This window comes from Dunckerocampus dactyliophorus, chromosome 13 (assembly GCF_027744805.1).
Source record: "Dunckerocampus dactyliophorus isolate RoL2022-P2 chromosome 13, RoL_Ddac_1.1, whole genome shotgun sequence".
NCBI classification, from domain to species: domain Eukaryota; kingdom Metazoa; phylum Chordata; class Actinopteri; order Syngnathiformes; family Syngnathidae; genus Dunckerocampus; species Dunckerocampus dactyliophorus.
Genome location: NC_072831.1, coordinates 21,303,337 through 21,325,002, shown reverse-complemented (window position 1 = coordinate 21,325,002; position 21,666 = coordinate 21,303,337). Strand labels below are relative to the sequence as shown.

Here is a 21,666-nt window from a genome sequence, read left to right as displayed (position 1 = left end):
GGAGGAGACGGGAAAGGCTACAAGGCCGTATTTTTGTTGACGGCTTTTACACAACATTACACACCATATTCTGCCATCATGCTTACCATATTCATATCCTCAGCAATAAATCAACCACACAAAACGCATTCTGACGTAGAGCATCCCTTTCAAGCACATCACAAACACGAGGACCCACGCCTTCACATCTCAGTACCCAAAGGCCACCACACTGGCCTTGTTGTTTGTTGCTAGGCAGAATTTGGCACGTCAGTGTTGCTCACTCGGCTGATTTAATGACAAAATAGGGGCTCGTGAGCTGACATACAGTACGCCAAGTAAATTAGGCCTACTCCAAAACAGCAGGTTATGCATAGACATTAACTTCAGAACCAGGGGTGCAACGATTCCTCGAATAACTCAAGTACCAAGCAATTTTTCTGATGTCCTTTAACACGTCTTCTTTCACATTACCTTTGCTGTTTCTGACATGTACTGTACATGTATGTTCTCCCAGGCAATTCGTACTGTCTGTCAAACATTTCTAACATTTCCCGAAATGTTGTCTTTTCAACCGTATTGAAAGGTTGCATTTCTTTTGCAATGTAGCGAGCAACACTGACTGTGAGCGTGCACCATTTTACGCTATTTTATTTATATTTGCTTTGCTGACCAAATGCCTCAGTAAGCACTGGCTGTCGGGACGAAGGCTCTGCTGCACCTCCTGCACCTCCAGCGGTATTTTATTTTTCCCAGTTGGGAAAACTGAAAAGGATGGTTGTGTTTCTGTTGTGCATACAAGTTGGTCGTATTCCCCTTCTTCCTCGTCACTACTTTCGAACAAATGCGACATATCGGTTCGTGTTCATGCGCTCACCTTGTTCATTCTGTTTAAAACCGAGTTGTGACATTCACCTTAGAAATAAATCATCTCTTCTGTGCCTTCATTCATGTTAGCGTATGCTGGCTCACGAGGCTTGCGTGCACATATCAATTTATCGAGGCTGGTACACAGCAATCGTTCGATTAATTGATTTATCGATTATCTTGACAGGCTTATGTGTATCTCACTCACTTAGTTGAGAGTAATGTGTTCCTCTACAGGTGTCTTCATTTTACTTTGAACACTGCAAAAACTTAAAACCTTATCAAGAATATTTGTCTTATTTCTCGTCAGCGTGTCTATGTTTAGGATTTATAAATGTACAGCCATCATCGTAATGTAAAATATGTAATTTAGTCTTAGTAATGTTTTAGTGAAGTAATCATAATTTCTGGTCTAGTGGTTAGCACGTTGGCCAATACAGGAACAGCCTGGAGATCGGGAAGACCTGGGTTCGATTCTCCCCTGGGCATTTCTGTGTGGAGTTTGCATGTTCTCCCCGTGTGCACGTGGGTTTTCTCCGGGTACTCCGGCTTCCTCCCACATTCCCAAAAACATGCAGGTGAGGTTAAATGGCGACTCTAAATTGTCCATAGGTGTGAATGGTTGTTTGTCTATATGTGCCCTGCGATTGGCTGGCGACCAGTCCAGGGTGTACCCTGCCTGTCGCCCAAAGTCAGCTGGGATAGGCTCCAGCATGCCCCCGCGACCCTAATGAGGATGAAGCGGTATAGAAAATGGATGGATTATAATTTCTCTCCTTTTCCAGTAAATGGAATGGATAAATTAATCTAATCAAAAGCACCACCATGTAGTCCGTCAGGCCCAAGAAAATAGTTTGTCCCCATGTGACTTTAAGAAATAAATATATATATAAGAAATAAAACAGCTGATAATCTAAAAAATTAAACCAACTGGTTGGTCATTATTTTGTGAAATGTTTTAGTTTAGTGAGTTTAGTGAAATGATAATCTAAAAAATTAAACCAACTGGTTGGTCATTATTTAGTGAAATGTTTTATTTTCTCTTTTCTATTTATAATTTCTCTTTAACCAAGCAAAAATATGTTTTTTCCTATTACTGGATTAACCGATAAAAAGTTCAGTACTGTCGCCTGCTCCACTTGTGCAAACATTTCCAAAATATGTTCAGTGAACTAAATTCTCATAATCCTATAGTTTGTATACACACTTCAGCTCACCAGCAAAGAAGCTTAGTTGTTTAAGTTTGCCTCAGACAGATGGACCCCTGCTGACCCCTGATAAAGCCACTAAACTCCAAATGTTGCATTACAGCAACTTGTGGGACTGTAACTACTCGGTTCACCACAGCGCTACTTGCTCGTGGTGTTTGTCCATTGGCAAAAGCAGGCACTACTTTTTGTGTTACTTGATGCCAGCAGATACCAAATGAGTGATAGGTGCACTGCTAGAAATGACAAGCTAACCCTGTTGCTGTGCCTTAGCTCTGGATGCTTCACTATTATACTGCACAGTTTCCACTTTTGCTGCAGCACTTCTTTTTCTTAATGCCCTCAATCTTTTCTTGGATAAAATTCTTATTCTTTGAGAATGCACAGCTAGAAATGATAAAAATAAACACACACGCTCAAATTAGCTTAGCTTCTAGTTGTGCCTTAACTCTGGTTGCTTCAGTATTATACTCCACAGTCTCCACATTGCCACAGTGGGCCTTTTTCCTGCTGCCCTCTTGTGTCTCCCTTTGGATAATTAATCTTATTTGCTTACATGTTGAGGAGTACATTCAGGAGACCCTCATTCGTGCTTTGCAGTTCCCTTCATTACTAATTTGTGGAAAACAGACAGCGTTGGTACTATGCAGGGGAAAATCTATGGAGCCCAGCTGTCATATGATTGCTTAATCTCTTTTTATAGTCTGCTTGATTATTTTCCTTTACAGTGAGTGAAAAAAAACATTGAGGACACCAGCATAAACATCTCACAGTGACGGTATGCTGTCACCTATTTGTGACTACTGCAGAATCTGGTTAACCTATTTATGCTATTGAAAAGTGTGTGTGAGATGTATATAAGCTGTGTAGCGGTTATGTGTATCCAGTGGAAATGATTCCCTGGAGGCTGAAAGACGGCACTCCTCTCAAAGAAACAGAGTGAGGTGACTGGTCTATGCCGGTCACATGTTCTCTCTAGCTCCCCCCCCCCCCTCTCTGCTGCTGTGGCTGGCGTTCCGTTACTCTTGTTGCAGTCGCCCTCATCCTCCTCCCTGTCGTGCTTGCAGTGTCTCAGGCTTTGCTTTTTGGAAGATGTGAAGAAAGGGAAGGTTTGAGTTGATAGCAGCCGTGTTGGCCAGCATGCGTGTCGCTCTCTTCTCTCAGATTAACACCTCAGCCGCTGCTCCATAATCGCCTCCTTCACACCTCCGTTCATACGTTGCTTGAAGGACTGGACGGTCAGCGATGTATTCTTTGGATGATTACGGGTAGGTACTTCTTTTTTGTGAGTGTGATAGAAGAAGGCTTTGGAATGCTTATGTTGGCTCCTCTTTATTTAAGCTGCATGGCCACAAAATGTTCCTTGGATGCAACTGGAAAATCCGGCTTGTTTTTCCTCCCCTTTCTTTCCAAGATTGCTTGACTGTGTTTTTTCTCCAGCCAAGCTGTTTGCAGCCCCACCGTCTTTTTTTTAAATTTATTGCTTCAGTCGTTTCCTGAGTCGAAGGAATGAGTTACCTCCGTCAGCTGTTCTCTAAGCACCTCAGAGGATTGCTCCCATCTGAGTTTGCATGCGAGTGTGAGAAAGTCCAACAGGAAGTACGGGATAGAGCACGCTAATCGCTCGGTGGCGGAATGAGTGGGACTATCAGGAGCCAGATGACAGAATGATAGCGGGACCTTGGCAGATTGCGGCGGGGCAGGCTGATTGGATTGATGCTGAAACACACATGTGTGAGAAGTGATGACATCCTGACTTTGTGCTTGGCTGCGTGCACTCTAGTAATCCACTGTCAAGTCTAGCAGTGCACTCACACAGATGCTCTTTCACACATGGTGTCATCATCAATATCGTATTTAAGACAACAGGCCATATACCTTTTGTTGTTGTGAAATGTAACCTGTCACTTTTACCCTTCATTAACATTGCAAAAGGACATTACCTGGGAAGGCTTTTATTCCTGGCATATCACTTTAAGGATCAGGATTAGTGTGCCGGGTAAGGTGGAGTGAAGTGTAGAGGAGGAGTGGTGGGGGAGGGATGCTAGTGTTTCTATGTGTCCATGACATTGAGCCAATAGGCATCAGTCAGTGCATTTACATGCACCAAAAAACAAACTGTTGCATGAATTGGCTTAAAATCAGCTTTTTAAAAGGCACAGCTTAATTAGATTGTGTTTGACTTTTTAAAAATCTGATTACCATACCTAGATTATGTGATTGGAAACTAGTTTCCTCTTGCATGAACACGCTTTGGATTGCTCTATCATCGGAGCGATTGATCTATCATCGGAGCGAGCGTTCTATGCATGCACCAGTCTCTGTGGAGTGTGACGGCGCCGCTCTTAACATTAAAATCACAAGCGAAGGAGACCGGGGGGGTGTTTACGTTCACAAGAAGACAAAGTAAAGATATGGAAGATTTAATTAGGGCTGCAGCTATCGAATATTTTAGTAATTGAGTATTCTGCTGAAAATTGTTTCGACAGGCTGACTACAAATAAGACAAATATTCTTTATTGACTTTTTGCAGTGTTTTAAGTACAATGAAGACACGAGAAGGCTAGCCCTCCACACAGCTAACGTAATGTTAGTAAGGTACATTAACCTTAATCTCACTGATTTGGACTATGTTAATTGAACTGTGTCTCGGATCTTAAGCTCCGTTCGGAAGGAGATGATGCAACATATGAGATGTTCTGTTGTAGTATATAAGTGCCCCGTTACAACGGACACACCTCACGGTGTTCAACTTGCTGTTGAGCAACATTTTCCATCTGTTTTTTTACATTTTGTTTGGCGACAAAATTGCAACTTTATCCCTTGTTCCTTTCGTTGCCTTGTTGTAATTTTCTCGCCTCTTCAAACTTTCCACGCCATCCGCTTTCTTCTTCGTCCTCTGCGTTGGTGACGTAAGCGCATTGGTGACGTAAGTCATTCCTTGAGGCAGAAAAATATCCTCCATTATTTTTTGTAATCTAGTAACTCCAATTATTTGAGGAATTGTTGAATCCCTGGATGAAATTAGCTAATATTTTACAGTACAGTAGTCCCTCGCTACTTCGTGGTTTGAATTTCGTGGCTTCACTCTATCATGGTTTTTCCAAAATATATTAATTAATACATCATGTTGTTTTGTGCTTGAATACGGCCTATTATTAGTCAAAAATATGCATATTGAAGCAAATTGTATGTATTTTTGCCTAAATTAAGCATCTCCAAGCATAAAAATGACTAAAATATAAGGCATTCAGAAAGACACATTCAAAGACAGTGTGAATTCTATGTAGTATTCTACACAAAAACACAATAACGTTACGATAATGTTCGGTGAGACACACAAACACCAGAATTGATTGCCGGAACAACAGGCTTTTATTGCAGGTTTTAATTATCTCCCAACAGGCACAATAATACCTAATAAAAATCCCTAATAAAACACATCACTCTCTGTCCACCTGGCACTCAGCTCCCCTAGGGAACACATTTATAGCAAAACACACGATCATGAGTCTTATTTACATCTTAAATGGCTTATTTACTCTTAGGACTCTTATATTGGGTAATATGAGTGTAAAGGTGACTGTATGGGTGTTAGTTCATGTCTAGAGGGCTCTATTAACGTATTTAGAAGGTCGTAAACAGGTTTTCTATGCTCTGTGAAAATATTTGATTTATAAATAAGGAATCCTACTTTGCGGAAATTCATTTATCACTGGTGGGTCTGGAACCAATTAACTGAGATAAACAAAGGAGTACTATATATGCATATAATAAAAACAGACCTGTCTATTAATTGTTACAATGGTCTATCTAGATTTGTATCAAACAGTATTTGAACAAAAAAGCTTCATTTTTGTATTCCCAGTTGAATTAAAATAGTCCAAAAATTATACATGTGTATTTTGTTAGTCAATGATGAGCACACAGCAAGAATAACAATGGTAGGTAGCAAAAATAATATGACAAAAACATTCACAACCAACATCCTTCATCACACTTTATTTAGTAAAGGAAGAATGGAATGTCCATATAGAACAATTTAGATGTCATTGCCATGTAATCCAGCAATTAAAAATAATTCACTACGTAGCAGAACGTTTGTATTTAAATAGTCAGAGCAATTCACCACAGTTGGGATTTTTTTTTTGCCCCTGATGAGCACCAGCGCAGATGACATTTAAACAGTCATTACAACTACTACCAACAACACGAAAGAGCTGTGGGAAGTTATATCCGATAGACCGACGGCTTCTGGAGTGATAGCTCTTAGCATGTAGCTTCACCTTTCTTTACCTACAATGCTAAACAATGACCACTATCGCCCCCTTTTATCGCATTTGGCCAACAATCGCTTTAGTGAGAGTGCATGTAAACTGGGACTCCACACTGAGGTGTGAAAAATTGAGAAAGTGAACTATTTTGGTAATCAGGCTATTTTAGTGCATGGAAACGTGTGCAGTGATATGTAGCACTTGTTTGTTGTGGCCTGAATATAAGAACCCTCTATTTCAAGATTTGTTTTGGGAGAATATTTTTAAAGACAAAATGAATCTTTGTGTGTTCTAATCAGTGAAAAAACAACTAGTAGACTGCAATAAATCTTTATCAACCTCATCATTTTCTTAAAATTAGCATCAGAAATCCTCCTCTGTCGTTTGCTAACTTGCGAACAACCTTTGAGACACTTTTTTTCCAGTGGGTCTCTATGTCCTCGGCTGCATCTCTCCAGGTCACGAGTGTGTGAAAGTGACAGGAGGAAAAGTTCTGACTTGCTTGGGGAGAAGTCTTGTGGCGGCAACTGTTGTTTTGCATGTAGAAATCTGTAGACCCCAAATGTAAGACGACCCGTCTTTTTCAGACTTTTTTGATATTTGGGTCACATTTGGGTTGAGTGCTTGGACAAACACTAAGACCATCATCAACAATGGTTATTTTAAGACACTATTTATTTATATTCCAAATTCTGTTACTCTTTAGCACATTCCATATTTCCTCATAAAGTGGGGCAGTTTATTTACTGCTTTATTAGTGGTCGCGTGTCTTTCTACAAATACTCTTTTATCCATCCATTCATTTCCTTCTGCTTATCATCTGGTTGCAGGGGGAGCAATATCATTTTTCAGGACACTCCTTGTGTTAGTCCCACATGGAATAAACCCACGGTAAAAGCTTTCCAACTCCTCCACAACATTCTTTCTCCCCTCCAGTGAGGCATGCTTTCATATGGTCAATGTTGTATCAATATTTAGCAGCTTTTTCTCTGGTATGTGCCTCGCTGCATACAGCAGTACTTTCCCTTTAAACTCCATCATAAACATCAGCTTTACAGATGCCATGTCAGCTGTTGCGTGACGTATGGTGGTAATCATCTGTCACAGTAAACGTTACACCCACCTGTTCTTTTGTTCCTTGGGGAAAAAGAGCAGTCTATTTGAGGTGGGCCGCTTATTTGACACAGCACCTGGCAGTTAATTGGGGCACCAAGTCCACAAGTATGAAGGACACTGGTTCATAAATATCTTACATTGGTCGTCATGGCATTTTTTTTTCTTTGTCAATTTTTGACCTGTTTCGTAAAGGCTGACACACAAATTCCAATAGCTTCCTCTTATTTATGTCATCTGTGCATGTATACAACACATTCTTCGAACCTGCTGACAAAAAACAGTATAAGGCAGTCAAAATTCAAATTTCAGGTGCATTCAAAAATTGAGATTTTTTTTGCAGTGTTCAGATCCCGCCACATCATAAAAATCATGTAAAAAGATAACTGTACAATGTTAAGCTGATGAAATGTAGTGGTACATAAAACCTTGCACTCACTGAAATATTTGTCATAACAGTCATGATGATTTGACGTGAGTGATCACACACGCTGGCATAGACTATCTTAGCCTGTGACAAGCTTTCAATTGACTATTTTTCATTCTCTTGATAATAAAGAACAAAGTGAACGTCAACACAAGATGGGTTGCGTACTTTTATCTGGTCGGACATGCGCAAGTGCCAACAGGGCAGACTGGCGATTTTGCTGCATGTTCATTTATCAAAATAAAACGCAGTGAAACTTTTTTATGATAATTAACTTTTTTCAAAGAAATTGTGGTCAATATGTGCATAAATAAAAAAGCAATATATGTATCTATATAGCTTATATATCCATTCATACAATATATTACTTAACATTGTTTTCAAGTAAAAAAACAACAACACATTTTTAAGGTGTGGCGGCTTTTATTTTGTTGTGGCGGTGTGCCATGATCAATTGCATGTAGTGGAAACTCTGTCATATCTATTAGTCCATTCATTATTGAATTGTGAAGTACCAAAACTGGACTAAACAGGGGCTGTGTACTGTATGCCCATGTCGTATTTATTTAGCATACTGTGTATAATTAAAACAACAATATGTCATTATATATTTAACAGTCAGTGTGGCGCCGTCCTCCCTTGGGCAGTTCAGGTGTGATCATTCTTTAAATGGTAGCAGGCTTTCTGTGTCTGTGTCTGTGTCTTTCCTCGTGGCACAGAGGAGACAAAGATTGTTAACATTTACCCGACCTACCACACAAAATGTCCCCCAGGCCAGCTGGGCTGTCTTTGGGTGCCTGATGAGCCCAATAGTAGCTTGACGCTGTCTGAACCGTGACCTAAAAATGATACTACTGGATATTGTTTTTAACATATCCCGCTTCTGCGCTTCAATCAGCCAATCAACAGGCCGCCCTCCAAAATGTCCCAAGTGTAAGAAACCCTAATTGACCCTGAGAGGTAATCAATTACCACTGCATGTTAATGGCCAGTTAGCACACACCCTCTCTTCTGCTACTACTGTCCTCTGAAGTCTAGGGCATCCCAGTCAATACGAGCTCATTTGGAATGCGCTTAATTGTAGGTGGCTTTGGCAACAGGGGCTCAAGTCATGTGGAGGATTTGGCTCTCACTTTTAGGACATGACCAAATGTGTGATAGTGGATGAGCGCAATGATCAGTCAATCAATACCTTAAGAATTCAAATGGAGTGCACAACGTTTTTGCAACCAGCAGAGGCACTGTGGATTCTGTCTCACCTACTTTTTGGTCTAACAACACATTAAGACACATGAGTCATAATATTAAGCGATAGTTACATGAATAAAGTCGTTCAGTGGAAGGTCGGTTTTCGTCATTAATTTGTTCCAAAAGGTTTGATGAAAACTGAAACATACAAAAACCGAGGCAATTTTTCCACCAAGAAATAATGTAGCTCCAATGAAGCCGTGCCTGACACCCAGAAATATGAACAAATAATACATTTTATAGAGAACTAGAAAGCACTCAGAGAGCGCAGACCTCCGCCAAGCGCCACAGTTCCCACATATTGTGATTTACACCATAAATATTAGTCCTATATTTACTTGATCTACATATTTAGATTCCTTGACCATGAAAACAGACCATTAGCAATTGGATTCATAATGATATGAATATTAATTCAGTATTTATTCGCAAAAATCGCATTTTCTGTAATGGCGGTTTTCTTCTGGATCTACTGTAGCTCCATAGCGTTTGAAGATACAACAAGTCTATTGGCACACTCCAGATGTTTGTTGCATGTTTATAGCTTCATTTGTTGTCTTCCTATGATAAAACTTCCCCTATTTTATAATGTCCCCTATTTTTTTCATATTCTGGATCCTAGTATCTGGAAATATTCCATTATCTGGATCAGTCTTTGATATTTTGTAGAACCTGTTGGAAACTTGTCCTGTATTTTTTCTTCAATTCTTCAATTAAGCAACCTTAAATGTTCATTTATCCATTACATTCATCATTTGTATTTATTAATATTACATAAACTATAATTGTGAAACAATAAAAACATGTTTTGTGTTGACATTTTTGGCTTTCTGGAATGGATTAATTGGATTTACGTTATATCTTATGGGGGAAAATGTATTCATTTAACGTCCTTTTCAGTGAGAGTCAGACCTTCTGGAACTAATTAATAACGCTAACCAAGGTTCCACTGTATTTGTAAAAAAATTACAGTTATTCAATAATTGTTCATTAATCGCGCTCTTTAAGCAACTGAGGCAAAATTTATCGCACTATTTAGCTACAACCAGCAAAGGCGCTGTTCATTCAGTCTCAACTAATTTGCAGAAGAAAAAAGAAAAAAAGTTATATCAAGTCGAAACATGGTGAAAATATATTGATATTTATTAAATGACGTGAATGCATTTGTAATATTGCAGAAAGAAAAAGTTGTGAGAACTCGGTGCCTGGTCGGGGACAACTAGTCTAAGTGCAGTTGCACATTTACTGAAGTGTTTTACCTTTTTATTACTGGCTAAAATCTGCTTTTCATTGGACAGGAAAGTATATTTTCACAGCTAAATTTGCAAGTTGTGTCTTCTTTAGTTGCGATAATAACAAGATCTTCCAATGCTTTAATATCGTAATAAAATATTTTGGAAGAAGAAAAGTCAATTGTGAATTATCCCCTTAGCCATTAAAGGAGATTTAATCAAATGCCCATCCTTAGTGAGCATGGTGGGTTCAAAGCTGATTGAGATGGATATGAGGTAATCTCCCCTGGGTTAACAGTTTGAAAAGTGAAACACACACACACACACACAGTCATCTGCTCTTGCTCGACATCAGGCTGGTCAATGACTTCATCTGTGCCATCTCTTTGTTGCTGGATGGACACTCGTCATTCTTATTGTGGCTACTTCACTGAAACATTCTCTTTGTGTTTGGAACTGGATTATTTCCATCAGAGGCTTTTTCCACCAGAGGATTAGCATGCCTCTAATGAGTTTTTTAATGGAGTAGAAGACAAGGTTGGGTGTCACATTTTGCTGTTGACCCATTGACTAAAATGGACATCCAGCGACTGCGAGTGCTGCGTTACGGCCTCCCTCAGAGTGTCAGCGACTCGGGGCTGTTTTACAACCACATCTACGGCAGGTTGGTGCCAACACTTTGTTTGCGTGCTTGCGAGCAACGATTGATGTCCAAGCCAAAGGGATATGTTTGGATGCTTTGTTACCATTCAGATTATGTGCGGTGGTTTCGAGCCAAAAATGTTGTACAATTGTGTGCAAAGGGAAGTATTGCACAGTAAATCTTTGCCTGTTTAATTTCATCAGATCTGAAATACTAATCTATAGTCTTAATCTGGCAAAGAATTGAGGTTATTTGGGATTAGCTATTGTGTCCGCAGATAGTTTTCTTACAAAACTGTATTTTGTTGTTTTTTGTTGTTGCTGTTCAGTTGCATCTTTTCTGTAAGATGCTATCTCAGTAATGGAGCCACTGCACTGAGCATTTTATTAATTCCAAACATGAGAGCATCTCTTAATAGCGGGAAGATGCTTCATACATGTTTTATCCACACATATCGAACACCGCATGGCTTCTGGCTATTGTGGCTGCATTTTGGGCCAAGTACCTCTTTGGAGAGCTTTGGAAAGAGGAAGTCATGCCTGTGTTTTACCTTCTTCTTCACCACAATATGCAGAACCAACATCAGGAGTTGTAATATATGCAAATCACGTCGACAGGGAAAACGGTATGTAGGTCACATATTGTAACTACGTTTTTTATAACTGCGCAAATGTAGAAGCGTTGCAAACCGATGCATCACGGCTGAGCTCTTCTACACACAACAACACAACGGGACATTTAGCTAAGAACATAAGCACATTAATGTTAGCATTAATGCCATTAAGGCCTCGCTCTGTACTCTATACACAGACACACACACACACACGCACACGCACACGCACACACACACACTAGGTTGTTTAGCCCATTCCGCAGGGTTACACTGCACTTTATGTATCAGCCGTTAGATAAACACACAACAGTGTAGCTCAGTGGTCACAATCTGGTCATCGGGGGGGACACAGAGGCTTTGGCAACAGGATATGTAGATTATGGGATGCTAAACTGCTCAGTATCAGTGTACAGTATATAATGCACTTTTAGATTATGCATTAGTAGAAGATATGCGATTCAAGTGCATGGAAATCCTCAGTGTCTTAAACCTGCATTATTCTGCTTAGCAACCAGTCTTTATGCTAAGATATGTTAGCTCACGTTTATAATGGGTGTGATATACATAAAAGGGCAATTGAATTCATACTTTTAGCACTATTTGAGAAGCACTGCATTAAGGTAATGGTGACATTTGCACAATCAACATGTCAAAAGAAGTAGAACGGGGGTGTCCAAAGTGTGGCCATGGGCCATTTGTGGTGTCCGGCTGTTTTTTTATTGGCCCGCGAGACATTCTAAAAATGTCATTTAAAAAGAAAATGAAAAAAAAACAACAGCAAAAATTAAAAAAATCTGCATTGATTTTACAACAATAAAGTCAAAATACAGTCAAACCTGTCTTCGCGGCCACCTTTATAGAACGGCCACCTGCCTATAGCGGCCACTGAAAAATCCCACCGCAGCAAATTTACATGTTATAGACCCTGTGTATAGCAGTCACCTGTCCAACGTGGCCAGCGGCCACCCATTTTGTCTCCCTTGGTCAATATCTGACCGCATATAGCGGCCAAATTACCAACTCAAGTAGAAGCTTCATGCACGAAAAAGTTTTGTTTTTCAATCAATGAAGCCGTCGTGTGTAGACTTTAATTACTGAGTCCTAGCTCAGTCACAATCATTCACAAGATCCACACAAACTGTCAGTTGTTCCACATAAAAAAGCCGTCTTCTTTTGAGCTTGCTATTTCCTGGTCAAACATGTAACTTTAAGAGCATTTGCACCAAAACATTACCGCAAATTAGGCTGGGAACAGGACATGCTCCCAGCGACGCTACAATGAAAAACAACATACGCTAGCATGCATGCGGCAGCCGTCTTCTTTTCCGTTTGCTACTAGTCTGTTAACTTGTCAGTGTTATTCAGCTCCGAAGCAAAGAAGGAAACAGACAGCAGCTCAGAACACACACACATCTCTCAGCATCGTCTCTCCTTCCTGCTTGCCCACAAGGCAAAGGTTAAACAAGCCCCACTACTTAGCTGTCCAGGCAATGCCTGTAACAAGTGACACCGTTTATTTCCTGGTGTGCACTGGTCAATACTGTAATGCCCCTTGTTGTGGGGAAGGAGAGACTCACGTCGCCGATGCACTTTAATTGCTTTTACAGCGGAGAACACTGCAGGACTTTACATCCACGCTAACATAAACACACTTCCCAACTCTCTCGAAACTCACAGCTTGCACTGAGCCTAGCTCTCCTGCTCGGGACGCCCACCGTCACTTCCCGTCACTTCCTGATGAACTAAAGCTGTAATGACACTCTGCCATATAAAAAGTAAAATATTAAAAACAAGCGTAAGACATTACTAGCACAGCTTTGTTCTGTGGGTCTTGGATAATAACAAGCCTAGTAGTGCTGTGCCCTCCACTGGTCAACATTATTATCCCCCCCCCCCTTTTTTCTTTTTTTTCCCCTCTACTGGTCATCATTCAAATTGGACACCAATCTGTCTATAGAGGCCACCTGTCTATAGCGGCCACGTTTGCAGACTCCCTCTAGTGGCCGCTATCGACAAGTTTGACTGTATTAAGAGAAAAAAGTTGTAATCTAAGAAGAAAATGTAATGTTATAAGGAAAAATAACATTTTACTGGCATAAAGTTGAAATATTAAAGACAAAAGACATTATGACATTAAAAGTCGTATTATTATGAGAAACAAATAAAACAACAAATAAAGCTTTGGAAAATTAATTTTTTACGAGAAGAAAATTTACAACCAAAAAGTTGAATAGTTGGAAAATTAAAAAAAAAGCAACAGCAGAAATGGAAAAAACTGGTGTCACGAGAATAATTTAATAATAATGTTTACGAGAATAATGTCAAAATATTAAGAGAAAGTCGTACATGGTCTTTGAATGCAACTCCTCATTGCTCATGATAACAGTTTAAACTGTGATTCAAATTTTTTGCTACTATTAAAGAGATTGATTAAATACAGTAAAAATGGGCATATTTCAGACACAGTTGCTAATGGTGATTATTTTTTTTAATTTTGTGATTAATCTAATTACATTTTTTAATAATTTGGCAACCCTAATTTTAATAATTACCTATTTGCCAGGAGGCCTTGGAAGTGTCTAATGGTGACCCTGGCCAAAAGCAAGCATCATAAATAAACTGAAAAATGTGCAGTTAATTCATGTGATTGGTATCGGACAATCTCACTCATGGATGATCGGTATCGGAATGTGCAGCATAAAACCCTGATCAGAACATCCCTAAAGACAAGTCATATTAGGGCCCTATGAAATCTGTTGTATTTTTTCCCAAATTCCGTTCTTTTCCATTTTAATTGTCTAGAATTCCATTTTTTTTACCTTTTACACTTATTTTACAAGTGTAGAGTGTGTCCTTTTTGGGGTAGTGATGCAATTTATCATTGGCCAATTTTGCCCAGTAATTGAGAGATGGATGTAGCCTGGCTAACTTTTCTAATAGGATGTCAGCCTCAGCACACTTTGCTACAAAATCTTCCACAAACTGTAATGCCCGTGCTTGTTATCAAGGAAGATGTCGTCACCGATGCAATTCCAATCACCTCATGGTGACCACTAGGTGGCAGTGGTGTTGTGTTTTGTGGCAAGTTTTTCCTTTGTGACAAGTTTTTACTTTTTGTTAGAATAAAGAAGTGTATTGCTCCAGTGGATTGATGCCTCGGGCCAAGTCCACACCAACACGGATACAGTGTTCCCTCGCCCCATCGCGGTTCACCTTTCACAGAGGGTTTTTTTTGGTGCAATTTTAGTACTCTATTTTATTTTTACAGCGTATGAACACGCATTGTGTTCTGCGTCCGTATTGACTGAGGAAGAACCCACCTGTCCTGATTGGCTGTAGACCATTGTCAATCAGTCTTCTTCGTGCCAAACTGCCGCGTTTCCTATTGTCTGATTGCTAGCAAACAGCTTGAAGAGACTCTGAACTCTCCAAAAAAAAAAACCACAATGTCAGTGAAACGTTCTGCGCACAAAAGGCAGAGGAAGATGCTAACCATCGCACAAAGAGTTGGATTTGTGGACATGCTGAAGGCAGGTAGACGTGATGCAACTGTAGGGCGCCATTAAGGAAAACTGTACTGTAAATGAATCTTTGGTTAGAGGAGGAGGACGGGGATACAGCAACAATATGTTTTAACAAGGATTAAAAAATGCTTCAGCGGGGCGGTGCCAGGATGAAAAGGCACAATCAGAGGAGTGAAATATGCGTGAGTCACTTATGAATTTATTGTGTCCAACCTCGTAGGTTGAGCATTAAAACTCAAACAAAGGTTTGAACCTAGAGTGTTTATGCAAGAGAGAAATGTGAGAAAATGGTAATGCCTGTCTAAGAAAAGTGTATAAAGTGCATGGTGAGGGGTTTTACAGCCTTAAAGCATATGTAATAATTGTAAAAAAATAATAATCTTTGTGGATTTCACCTATTGCGGGCTATTTTGGCTGTCATGCGCATGCCAAAGTAATGGCGGCCTGCAGCCATGGACTGTTAAGGCTGGTTTTAACCAATCATCAGCACTGATGGCGTAATTTTTGTAGACAGCATCATAACAAACATAGCGATTCACAGGCGATGACACATGTGGACTCCGAGCAAGTTTATTTCAGTAGTTTGTTTCACATTTGTCTGCAAGATTTATTGAATATAAAACGCAAAATGGATGAAACATGTTCTTTATTCAAATGTAGCAGATGTTGATTATCACTACCATGCTGTGAAGTGTAGTTCTTTTTATCGGTCACGACAGAACTTCATCGGCTGTGACGCTATCATTGCTGAAATAATTCTGGTCTGGCAAATTGACTTTGTTTAATTGCCTCCATGACAGTAGTTCTGCAGAACAAGACAGGCATTTATAACAGGGGAGCTTTCAATGTACGGGCGAAGCAGCTCATGGTTATCGGCAAATTATTTTGCCATAATCGGCGTATTTCTCTGATGGACAAAAAAGCCACAAATAACAAAAAGCATCAATGGCTTCCCTGTTGTGTGACCTTTGGGGTGTTAGAATTTAGAGTTTTCACTGTACGTGATGACCCTGGGTTACTTTTAATCAGTGTTCTGCCTCACGTCACGCATCATCATTGCTACAACAGCCTAAAATGCGGCATCTGTACCACATTACTCGCTGTTTCTTTCAAACAAGCAAACACTTTGTTGTCTTACAAAGGCTTCGCTCTGATTTCTGAGAAATAATGTCGGCTTGTGCTGTTTTTAGCTCCCGCAGGCGTCCTGAAGCACTACTTTCCCCGTTGAGCAGATTAGAGGTCTTGTATGAGAGTTAAGTCCTGGTTAATTTAGATTTAAGACTGCAGTGAGGTAATGATCGGCCTGCCGGTCCCTGTCTCTAATCCTGCCTGTCAGACAGACCTCCTCCCTTCTGTTGGATGGACCCCCACTCCACCCCAACCTCTACACACACATGCACACACACACACTCACAAAGATGGTCATCCATGCTGTAACTGTACACTCCCCCACCCATGCCACACATAGGCGGGGGCCCCCAAAAGCCCCAGTGAACCCTGTAGGCTACTGTATATTTCCCATTGCGACACTTAAATGAATTCATACGCAGTGACTTTTTAAAATCATGCACATATAACGCAGGCTGCATTTTACTGTTTGGTGTACATTTCTTTTTACATTGTTTACATCTCACTGACAATGATTGTACGTCTCCATTAGCTTCAGTAGCAACCGGGGATGCATTAAACTGTGTAATTACCTCCCGCGCCGCTCAGGAAGTCTCCCCGGATGCTGTCATTGCCCCCAGCCGGCTGACTATTGTACCAGAGGTTATGATGTATTGAAGATAATTAATTTGAATGAATAATTCAATGTGAGGTCCCTATTAGTTAGTTAGTCTGGTTTATTTCAAACATGCGTACAAGATTACATTGGAGTACAGTATATGCTATATTCACAGTTCCACAATTGCCTGAAAAGGAGTAGGAAGAAGCAATGCTTATTTAATCCTACCCCCTTTTCATATCGTAAAAATCAATAAGGAATGTGTTCACTTCCTGTATTCAACATACATGATTCATAAAGACATCCGTCATCAAGCCCCAGGTGAAACCCCAGGACGAAGCCAGCACTAGACGTAGGCGAGCCCGACCACCCATCCCCAATCCCTGAATGCACACGTGCAACCCCTAATACCCCTATGCCCCCCGCACAACCTCCGCCCTCCAACAATGAGCCGAGTGGCAAAACCCCTAAAGACGTGTGATCCATGCACAGACCAATAAATCTGATGTTTTAATTAGAACTGGCATTCATACAGTCCTCTTCATCATGCCACACACATCTCAGCATCATGAGATCAGGGTGACACACAACGGTGCATCAAACATCATTATAGAATGGAATGGAATGGATGGAATGGAAGCAGCCACAAGCCCAGAGCGCCACGGAGCGCCACCAGTAGGCTGTCGAGATCCCTAGTGCTCAGCCCCCCGCCAGAGAACAGCAAGTCGCGCCAAAGCACAGTGCTCGTGCTGATCCAGAACCCACAGAAGACCAAGCCAAGCCCACCCACAGAGGCCACAGCACATCCCGCCTCCATCCCTAAGCTCCACCCAAAAAACCCAACATCCGATCAGTGATTGTATTTGACTCTTATCTGGGATGAAAACAAAACAAAACAAACAAACAAACGTGCTAACTTCATTTTTTAAAATGTCACTTAACAACCTGCTCTGTCTTGCTCTTGCTCTCCGCTGTGATTTTTAGCAGCTCACCAAAGAATATTTGCTTCAACTCTGAGTATTTTTTATAACTCTTCAATTCAGACGTGATGCCTGTATTTGATGACAAATGAGCACAAAGTATCATAAAGAGCACACTGTGCTTTGTAAATAAAATACAATGTAAATATTGGCAGTCACATAAAACACAAATAGCTCACCTCTCCTTTGTTTTTTTTAAGTAGCTTTAATAGTGCTGGAAGTTGGACATACCTGCCCTATCATAATGGGAATGGTAATGGTTTAATTCATTTTGAAGATGCTTACAAGCTAGACTGGAGTACATCACATAGTACAATTCACAGTTCCTCATGTCCAAAAAGGAGCGGGAAGAAGCTTATTTAATCCTACCCCTCATCCGTTTCACATCAGTTGCAATACAGTAGTTTACCTCCTGTATTCCAAATGTACTTTTTGACAATTACAAATAAATATATAGGAAAGTGATAAGGCAATATAACAATGTAGTTCAATGATAGTCAAGGTTTATAATTACTGTAACGAAAGTATACTGTACAACAGACATAATGATAATAATAGATTGATAATAACTGATAAAATAGTTGACAGAAACATAGTTTGATAATGCGTGAGTACAGTACATTCTCCTAGCTTCACATATTGCCTCCTGTCTGCTAAGTAGCTTTTAACCCAGTTCAGAAATAATCATCTGATTCCTTATCTTTCTGGTTTTGTAATTAGGATATTGTGATTAGTTGTATTGAAGGCTTTTGTTAAATACTGCAGCTGCGCACTTTCTGTTTTCTGAAATGTTAGCTCTGTATCTGTACTGGCTGTCAGCGACTCATTCTTATTGATAAATTTGTCCCACCTGCTGTTGAATAGCTTTTTAGAAAAATTTTGGTAATAAGGAAACTGGCTGGTAGTTTGTGGATTGATGTTTGTCTCCATTTTTGAAAATTGGAACTACTTTAGCTGTTTTCATTTTGTTTGGAAATTTACCAGAGTTGAATGATAAGTTAATGATATTCTGCAATCTCATTAGTAACTCTTTTTATCGTTTCCATTTCTATTCTGATACAGTCAGTTGATGTTTTTGTTTTACTTGTATTAACAATAACGATGATTTCCTTTTTTGGAAGATGGAATTGGGATTCCTGTCTATAATGTCATTCTCCTATATAGTGTGTTTTTCTTCTTACAGGCATTTTGCAATCCTTTTGTCATCCACGGCTGATTCCTCTTCGTTTGCCTATTAGATACTTGTCTCAGCGGACAGTGCTTATCGTAGAACTTCATATAAATTTTAAGAAAGTTTTCATATGCCACATCCACATCATTCTCACTATACATGCACTCCCATCTTTGTTTTTCCAGATTTTTCTTAAAGGTACTAATACTTTTCTCTGTATGTAATCCTTGGAAAATCCTGATATCTTCCATTTTTCTCTTTTTATAGTTTTCATTGTACATTGGAAACACTGGAAGATGGTCGCTGATATCATTAATTTGCAGCCCACTAGTTGTGTTGTTATCAAAACCATTGGTGAATATATTATCAATTAACGTTGCGCAATGATCTGTGTAATTCTGCTTGGTCTGGTGATTTTAGGATATAGACTCAAACTGTGCATTGTATCTATAAAATCATCTATTCTGCTTTGCTTAAGTTAAAATACAACTTACAAGTAACAGGCAAATGTGGTCGCTGTCTAATCATTGCCTAGCCATTTATGAAATAGTAGATTGCAATGAAGTTAGATGTTGGTGTTAGGAGTAGCAAATGATTGAATATCTAATAAAACACGTGTGAAGTTACTGTGAAAATCAATAATATGCTTACCGGTAATTACTTATATGCTTCTTTCGGTCTCCATCCGCCTACCCCTTCATTTTCAAGTCCCGACCACACTTGGTTTCAAGGGCTTAGCACCTTACCCTAGCACTTACCCCTTGATTTAAGGACAATTAGGACACCACTTGATTCTCATGAACTCGCAAAACCGAGTGGTAAGTGGTAAGATAAGGAGTAAGGGGTAGAATTGAGATTCACACTAAATTCATGTTTGTGTCAAATAGCACAATTCTTTCACACAATTAAAAGCAAACCCCCCAAAAAACAAGCGCCTTTTTTGGCCCTGCCAACAAGGTGGCTCTTAAGTATTTTTACAGAAGTTGGCATCCCTACCAGTTAATTTGCCCATCTTATTTTATTATTATTTAATATTTTTTTGTTACTGACACACTTGTGAGCCACACTTCAGCCCAGTAGTTGACAGTAACACGCAAATGTGGTAGTTTGCCAGCCCACATTAACTCCTGAAGAGGAAGAAAGGAGACAAACCCTGAAGAAGAAGACGGCGGGCCGATGTGTGTGAAAAGACGGTGGTATTGGAGTTATCGTATTTATCAGTAATACAGTGAAAATGAGAGGAAATATGAATGTTTACTTTGCAAGTCGATTTTCGAATTTCCTGCTTGCACTCCCAAAATTTTGAGTTAGGGGCCACGGTGCTCCTAGTAAAAAAAGGTAATCTAAAGCCCTGACATATGTCTAACCATGTGTGCGGGGAAGTGCTTTGCTTTATTCAAAAGCCTGCATATGAATGTGGCCTCCTTTTCCCCACCGGAGGCCTATTTGACACAAGGAAGCACTCAGTTTGGCAGAAGGCTTCATGTTGGTGCTTTGTTTGTTCTTTTTCTCTCCTCCCTGACATCTCTTTCACTTTTGATCTCAGTCTTCTCATGTCTTTCTCATGTTCATGCCGCTCCTCACGTCTTCAGCCTCGCTCATGTAATCTATTTAGTGCAAGAAGGCTTTGTTTTTTGTGCTCTTCATATTTGCAATGCGGTGCAATAAATATTGTTTTGTATTCCTCGGGTGATTCACAAAGGAAGCTTTCATGCATATTTAAAGATGCACTCTGCTATATGGACGACAGGGGAAGGAAATTGAATTGGAAGGAATTTCTAGATTGAATGTAACCATGGCCTACAAACACACACACAAGCCTATAAAATTGAATGAGTAATACAGTGGAACCTTGGTTGGCTTCATTAATCCGTTCAAGAAGGTTCAACTCAAACCAAAACGTACTCTAACCAATTAATCCATTCCAGAAGGCCAAAAATGTTAACACAAAACACGGTTTTATAGTTTAAAAATGATAGTTTTACATGCAGAAAACACTTTGAACTGCATATAAATGCATGTAAATGACGAATGAAAGGGATAAATGAACATTTTACCTTGATTGAAGACGTGACAACCTTCATGTTTTGCTATGAGTTATTTCTTGAATTCAAGTAGCGTTTCTCACCTTCTTTATCAAAATGCTGGCACTTGCAACTTTCTTTAGCTCCATTGTGGGTTATTTTGCAGTAGGAAAAGCACAGGCTTGTGGTGTAACTGTTAGTTAGCAAAGAACTACAGAGTCTACTGCTGATGACATCATAGAGAGGCGACTGAGTTGACTTCCTGCTTCCATGTACTGTATTAGGTAGCTAATAGGCTGCTATGATAAAAATACATAAAGAACACAGTTGGACTCATGATGTGTATTAATAACACAACAAGATGCGCGCCATACTGTAATATAAAGTAATAAATGATTGAAGGTTTTTCCCTGAGAACATCTATTTAAGGTGTGGTGTTTGTTTATCCCTGACCATTAATTTAGGCACAATGTCTCTCAGAGACACTCTCAGAGAAAATGTGTTCCAGTAGTGTAGTAGTTTGATGCAGCATCTCATTAGATGGAGTAAGTGTACCTAATGTTGTGGCCTGTCAGTTGATTCATCATATTACTTTAATGTCACTGACTGGGATTTCAGCAACAGATGACCTTTTTGC

At 39.8% G+C, this 21,666-nt stretch overlaps 1 protein-coding gene across 4 annotated transcripts in view; it reads left to right on the top strand.

Moving 5' to 3' along the window:
- The window catches only part of evla (Enah/Vasp-like a), a 48,674-nt gene that overhangs the window by 5,251 nt on the left and 21,757 nt on the right, over positions 1–21,666 (top strand). Inside the window, exon 1 of one of the 4 annotated variants that reach the window (XM_054797186.1) lies at positions 2,632–3,322. The exons of 1 other annotated variant lie outside the window; for it this stretch is intronic. In XM_054797186.1, coding sequence (XP_054653161.1) covers positions 3,300–3,322 — 23 coding nt within the window. In that variant the 5' untranslated portion in view covers positions 2,632–3,299. Of the gene's footprint in view, positions 1–2,631; positions 3,323–9,806; positions 11,013–21,666 lie in introns of those variants that run through there. 2 more of the 4 variants (XM_054797185.1, XM_054797188.1) reach the window with 2 other exon arrangements.